General features: G+C 39.2%; 1 protein-coding gene across 2 annotated transcripts; it reads left to right on the plus strand.

Annotated features, from left to right (window-relative positions):
• The first annotated feature begins 1,147 nt into the window (after positions 1 to 1,147).
• On the plus strand, positions 1,148 to 3,575 carry LOC110520886 (protein S100-A1). Of its 2 annotated transcripts, none has more exons than XM_021598333.3 (3): positions 1,148 to 2,135; positions 2,942 to 3,101; positions 3,283 to 3,575. In XM_021598333.3, exons 2-3 carry the CDS (start codon positions 2,961 to 2,963, stop codon positions 3,445 to 3,447), a joined length of 306 nt encoding a protein of 101 aa, XP_021454008.2. In that variant the 5' UTR covers positions 1,148 to 2,135; positions 2,942 to 2,960; the 3' UTR covers positions 3,448 to 3,575. The 2 variants fall into 2 exon arrangements, with proteins under 2 accessions (XP_021454008.2, XP_036823604.1); XM_036967709.2 differs by having other exon boundaries at positions 2,129 to 2,213.
• The last annotated feature ends 3,031 nt before the right edge of the window (positions 3,576 to 6,606 follow it).

The raw sequence follows: 6,606 nt of genomic DNA on the forward strand, positions 1-6,606 counted from the left end.
ATAGAAAGAGGTTAATTATACTATTGTCATGACGTTGGCCTGGGGGGTTGGTTTATGACAGTCATAAATACCTCTTCCCCCCTTTTTCCTCTCTCTACCCTACTGAGGTTACATTTGCAAAACCCTTGATTAACACAGAGATTCGGGGAACATCAGTAGGTGGGGGGAAATTAACTATATTCGGGTAATCCGACCAATTGAACATATGCGGTGGTACTTAATGAATATGATGTCAGTTCGGTTGTCATCTGAGACATTCTCATCAATGATAAGATGACATAAACTCTACAGTGGAAAGTCTACACATCAGAGTTATTGGATTCACGTGGAACTGTTGTTCAATTTAAACGTTTGAATATTAAATTATTTGTGATGGGATGAAATGTGATTTTAGCTTCTAAAATGTGAGATTTGGTTTTTCATAAGATAGGGCTGCTCAATCAGTGGCCCGCCCTGTGAAGGGACATGGGCTTTAAAACTTTTCAAACACGCCCTCCTCTCCCTTCCTATATAAGCCCTTGACGACAACATAACTTCCTGTTCCGGGAATGTAGGACGACGGTCCGATGTCAGAATGGTTCAGATAATAACTACAGAACGAAGCCAACATCACCGTGAGCTTTGGTTGCGAATGGTATGAACTTTGAACTCTTATTCACGACAGAAGTGATACCTCCTAGCCGTTGAGTTAGCAACCGCAGCTGCAAACGAGGGTTAGGAAGGAACAGACACAGTATCCCGTCTATCGCACAACGGCGTTTCTACAACTTATCCAAGTGACCACCAGAGACATTCTTCAAAGGTCAAAGGACTCGGTTTGGCAACACGGTCTTCCATCTACCACCAACCTACTGAAGCGCAGCTCAGAGTAAATATTTATTGCATTTTCCTTTTCCAAATAGGCGGTAATTTAGAATGCATAAAATACTGTATTTACGATAGCACAGCTTCTCCCTGTGTCCCTCAGTTTTTCCGCTCTTTCACACAAACCCAACCCTTTTCCTTTGTGTAACAAGCTGTCATATCTGTTCCTCCCGCCAGGGACGTTTTCCTTTATGACGCAATTTGTAATCAAGTTATGATTAATTGTGTATGTGTAATTCTGTGTGATTAGTTAGGTATTTAGTAAATAAATAATTAAACACAGTTTTGTTCGTCCAGGGTTCGTGCAGATAAAAGAATTTACAACTTTCAGATGAGACTGAATTCAGGTGACGATTAATATTGACTGCTATTGATGTAAAATATTACTAGGTCTTTAAGAGTTTATTGGGAAGATAACAGCTCTATAAATATTTTGTGGTGCCCAACTCTCTAGTTAATTACATTTACATGATTAGCTCAACCAGGTAATAGTAATTACAGAGAAATAATTTTATAGAATAGCATGTCATATCACTTAATCCGGCATAGCCAAAGACATGACACTATGTAACACAAGACCCAAAAGAGGGTCTTGTTCCGGCCATTATTATGAGCCATCTTTCCATCAGCAGCCTCCTGTGGTGTGCATAGTGCATTGCAGTTTACCAATTTGAATTTTGGAGATTGAACGATCTTTTGGAGATTGTGTTGCTTTTTATTTGTATCTGCTTGTGCTAGTTAAATGCACGCATTCAGGACAGTCTCAAAGCCAATGACTTAGATTGACCTTGGAGACTTTGCACCGCTGCCCAGTCATGTGAATCCATGAATATATTTCGATTGACTGATTTCCTTATATGAACTATAACTCAGTAAAATCTTTGAAATTGTTGCATATTGCGTTTATATATATTTTTTTCAGTATATTTAGCAGATGTTATTGCGGATGTAGCAAAATGCTTGTCATATTGTACATTTTGCAAATTCGAAACATATTATACGAATTATAATTCGTCACATATTATACGAAATGGGATGTCTGCGACAATTTAATACATACCTTACGAAACGTAACATATACAAAATTGAGTGCCTCTGATTTACATAAAGAATAATACGAAATGCTCTGAGAACAGGCTCTCAGACATCGTCTCTTGGATACACAGGCTAAAACACACAATCAGAGGGGCGTTGCATGCTCGCTTTAAATTCTTGTAGCTCTTGCGCAGTTTGATACTTCCCCACCCTGTTCTCCAGCAGCACTCAGTTCGGTAAGTAACAGTTTTTCGCTTTTTCTATACAGTAGCGTCCATCGTTTAACGGAGTAGGTTATCTACTGTAATAAACAGGTCTCAAACAACTTTAATAACTGTTTCGGGTTTATATAGTGTGCCTAGCTAATGATCTGTCTCGTCAATGGCAAACAAACAGTCTTTGCTTGCTTTGATTAAAAAATAAGCTATTATATGGTTTGGTATGCAGTTTGATGGGCCATACTATTTACTGATTGACATAATGTAGTCTATCTATACCTAAACCTTTTCATGTTTCATTTGTAGGCTATAATGTTTTTGTTTTAGAACTCTGTTAGACCTACAAACGTTTTTCTCAGCCGGTTCATGTCATTTATAGGCATTACTCACCAATTATCATCAGGCTGATTTATTTACACTGAACTGTTGCAAAACCAGAGTTTAAAGGACAGTCTACACAGCTAGATATGTTGGCTGTTCCCAAAGAAATGGGGTGGGCACTAAAAGAAAGAGGGGTCGACATTAGAGGGAATGTGTGATAAGGGGTGGAACAACTTTGCAGCAGCCAAGGAATGTGATTACAGAGCCAAAGAAGGCCAACTCCTATCCTCTCTAAAAGTGCATTGTTTGTTTGCATTAAAGACTAATTGTGGGGGTGGGCTATATTATATGTCTAATAGAGCTATGAAGTAGTGATTTAATGGAACTGGCCTGAGTTGGGTTTGAACCAGCAGCCTGGCTGTTGCAGGATCTCCAGTGTGTAAGTGAACTTAGATACAGTAGTACACCCACCCTAAATGACAAAATCTCTCTCCCCTCCTCAGTGTGTCAATATCTGCAGCCATGCCGTCTGAGTTGGAGCGTTCCATGGAGTCCCTGATCATGGTGTTCCATCGCTATGCTGAAAAGGATGGTGACGGCAACACACTGAGCAAGAAGGAGCTGAAAGAGCTGATGCAGACAGAACTGGGCAGCTTCCTGAAGGTAACACAGGCATCCCCCTCTCTCTCTTTTATGTCCCTTTACACTTTCTCTCTGTTGCTCATCTCACCCACTTTCCCTCTCCTTCTGATTTCTCTCTCTCACTTTATTAAAGAGGTATCCAAAGTCCCCTCCTCCCATCTCTCTCTCTTAGTCATTCTTTCCTTCTCTCCTTCCCTCTCAGTCCCAGAAGGACCCAGCCGCTATAGACAAGATCATGAAGGATCTGGACCAGAATGGTGATGGGAAGGTGAACTTTGAGGAGTTTGTCTCTCTGGTGGTGGGCCTCTCCATCGCCTGTGAACAGCTCTACCAGCTCCACACCCAAAAGGTTGCTGCTAAGAAGTGAGGGAGGACAGGACAAGGAGAAAGAGAAGCAGAGATGGATGCTTTTCTATGTCATTTTGCTTTTCTATATGTCAAATAAGTCATTTTATAACTAAGTCTTACTGTTGTGAATAAACACAGGTTTTCCTACTCTCTCTTTTTGTCAAATTTGTCTGACGTGTGTCTGTCTGTTGTATTTGGCCTGTAATTTGTCCCGTAAGTGTAAGACAGAATAGACAGTGCCAGTCACTTCTTCTTAGTTCGGTATTGACACAACTTCTTAGTAAACCTTAGTGCAAAGCCTTTCTAGATCTTATGCTAAAACTACTATAACTACAAACGGATTAAATCAATGTTGTTTCAATGTAATTTGTTAACCTATTGTGCTGTGGAAAATATATAGGTAAATGTATTTAAAGTAACTAGCCTAAAGTTAAAGCTTTCTTACAAACTAATATAACTGCAATGTAACAGTATTTATTCAACTTGAGTATTGAGTAACATAAACATCCATGTGCACTTTGAGATTACAGTAACAAATGTCTTATGTAATCATAGAAAGCATGCATGTCCAAGAGCATGCAGAGATCTTCACAATTACTATAATAAACTGAGCAGAATCTCGAATAGCATTGATAACTTGCACCATGTACTTTAATGTAATCTCAACTGTAATCCAGGTCATTTGGTTGTGCTGTTAGATTAGACACAGTGATAACACATGGTTGTATAAAGAAACAAAATATCTGACAGTGTATTCCCATTTGAACTTTGTTGTGCTTTTAAATGGTTGAAAGCGCAATGATAACACATTTAGCTGACACCCAAAAATCAAATAGATTTTCCTAATTGATTTGGTTCTGATATTAATGGTTGAAAGCATAGTGAAAACACATTGGAAATTCAAATACAAACAGTGCAGTTATGCCCTCCATAAGGCAATCAATCAGGCAAAACTACAGTACAGAGACGACGTGCAGTCGCAATTCAACGGCTCAGACACGAGACGTATGTGGCAGGGCCTCCAGGTAGTCCTGGATAACAAACAAACCAGTGGGCACTGACGTCGTGCTCCCAGACAAGCTGGTGAAGGTAGGAAACAACACAACTATGCTGGCAGGAAAAATAACAGTACAGGTGCATCAATGCTGGGACAGAGAAACTGAAAGACAGCTTCTATCTCAAGGCAATCAGACTGTTAAATAGCCATCATTAGCCTGCCTCCACCCAGAACCCTGCCCTGAACTTAGTCACTGTGACTAGCTGGCTACCACCCGGTTACTCAACCCCGCACCTCAGAGGCTGCTGCCCTATGTACACAGTCATGGAATCACTGGTCATGTTAATAATGGAACACTGTTCACTTTAATAATGTTTACATACTGTTTTACTCATTTCATTTGTATATACTTTATTCTACTGTGTTCTGGTCAATTGCTCGTCTTAATATTTATATATTTCTTAATTCCGTTCTTTTAATTTGAGATTTGTGTGTGTTGTTGTGAATTGTTAGATACTACTGCACTGTTGGAGCTAGGAACACAATCATTCAGCTACACCTGCAATAACATCTGCTAAATATGAGCATGTGACCAACATTTTATTTTGATTTGATTTGAAACTTTTGGCTGTATTTTTGAGTGGGTGAAAATAGGTTGTAATCTTATTGATCATCATATCAACCGAGTATTACCCAATTATCCACGTTGAAATGATGTCGTGGTAAACACAAACATAAACAAACTCATCAGGGAATACTTAACATTACATATTGAATGTCACACATAGCCTAATCTCTCATGGACAGATCTACTGGTACCGTAGAATCTGTATGAGGCTGAACAGGAAGTGTAGGATAACGAGCAGCAGTAGTTCTGCTTTTGGGGTTTTTCCTCACTGGTTATTTGGACAAATCATGATTTCACAGGTCTCAGCATCTTTCGAATTTCGGTAGAGGAGGGGACATTCAGCCCGTAACTTGCAAAGAGGGAGGATGGAGCTCCTCGTACCGGTTCCCCTCCTCGTTCTAATAGTCAAGCAGCTGAATAATTACCTATGTTAACCTAGATTACACATATCCCTTTCTTGCTTGTAATATTAACTCATGATACACAAATCTTTACTAAAAATAATTTCATTTATACTTTATTATACCTTTGTGAGGGTGACTTCGTGGATGAATGTGTGTCAGTGTGTGTGTCTGTCTGCCTGTCTGCAGGTCTGTCTGTCTGCAGCTGACTGTCTGCAGCTCCGTGGTTAACGATGTGTTGATTGTGAAGATCAAAATAATCCAAAACTCACCACTAGATGTCATGAGAACTCTTAAAGTACTGCTTGTCCTCCATCTCTCATCCCTCTCTTCCCTTCCTCCCACAATGATGATATCGCTATGCCACAGTTTCTGTTTATTTGTTCATTTGGGCTATGACAGTCTATTACGAATCAGTCTGACAGTATTTTTGACAGTATTTAAATCTAAAGACATAATGGTTTGAAAGTGACTGAAATGCACCAGAAAGGTATTGGGAAGTTCCAAAGATCATTAGGCAATCATGTTGTATGATTTTCTGTGTAGAAAAGAACATCATTGATTATCTTTTCCCCTCAGTCTGATTTATTGCCCGGTTTGCCAACTTGGTGCTAACGACTTGTGGACATAGTAAAGGGACATTTTAGGTAGGTTACTTTTTTTTAAATGTAGTCTGTTACAGTTACAAGTTACCTGACCAAAATTGTAATCGGTAACGTAACTTCTGAATTACCCAAATTCAATAACGTAATCTGATTACATTACGTTATTTTTAGATTACTTTCTGCTTAAGAGGCATTAGAAGATGACAACATTTATGTTACCAATTGAACAACATCTATTGCAGGATAAATCAATGTTAAAGTTTACATAGCTGGATTTTACATTTTACTTCATGGGTTGGACTTGGAAATACGGAAGTATAGATTAGCCAAATTGTATTACCTGGGCATGACCCCCAAACTAAGGACTAATTACCCAGCCCTACTCTGTTGTTTATGATTTTGTTGTCAATGAGAACTGATTGGGCTCATTGATTCAAGTTGAAAAATAAATGCGGCGCTCATGGAATGGCATGCTTGCCAAGAGTGTGCAAAGCTGTCATCAAGGCAAAGGGTGGCTACTTTGAAGAATCTAAAATCTAAAATATAT

This window comes from Oncorhynchus mykiss, chromosome 3, assembly GCF_057628025.1.
Source record: "Oncorhynchus mykiss isolate SJ-2025 chromosome 3, ASM5762802v1, whole genome shotgun sequence".
Lineage (NCBI taxonomy): Eukaryota > Metazoa > Chordata > Actinopteri > Salmoniformes > Salmonidae > Oncorhynchus > Oncorhynchus mykiss.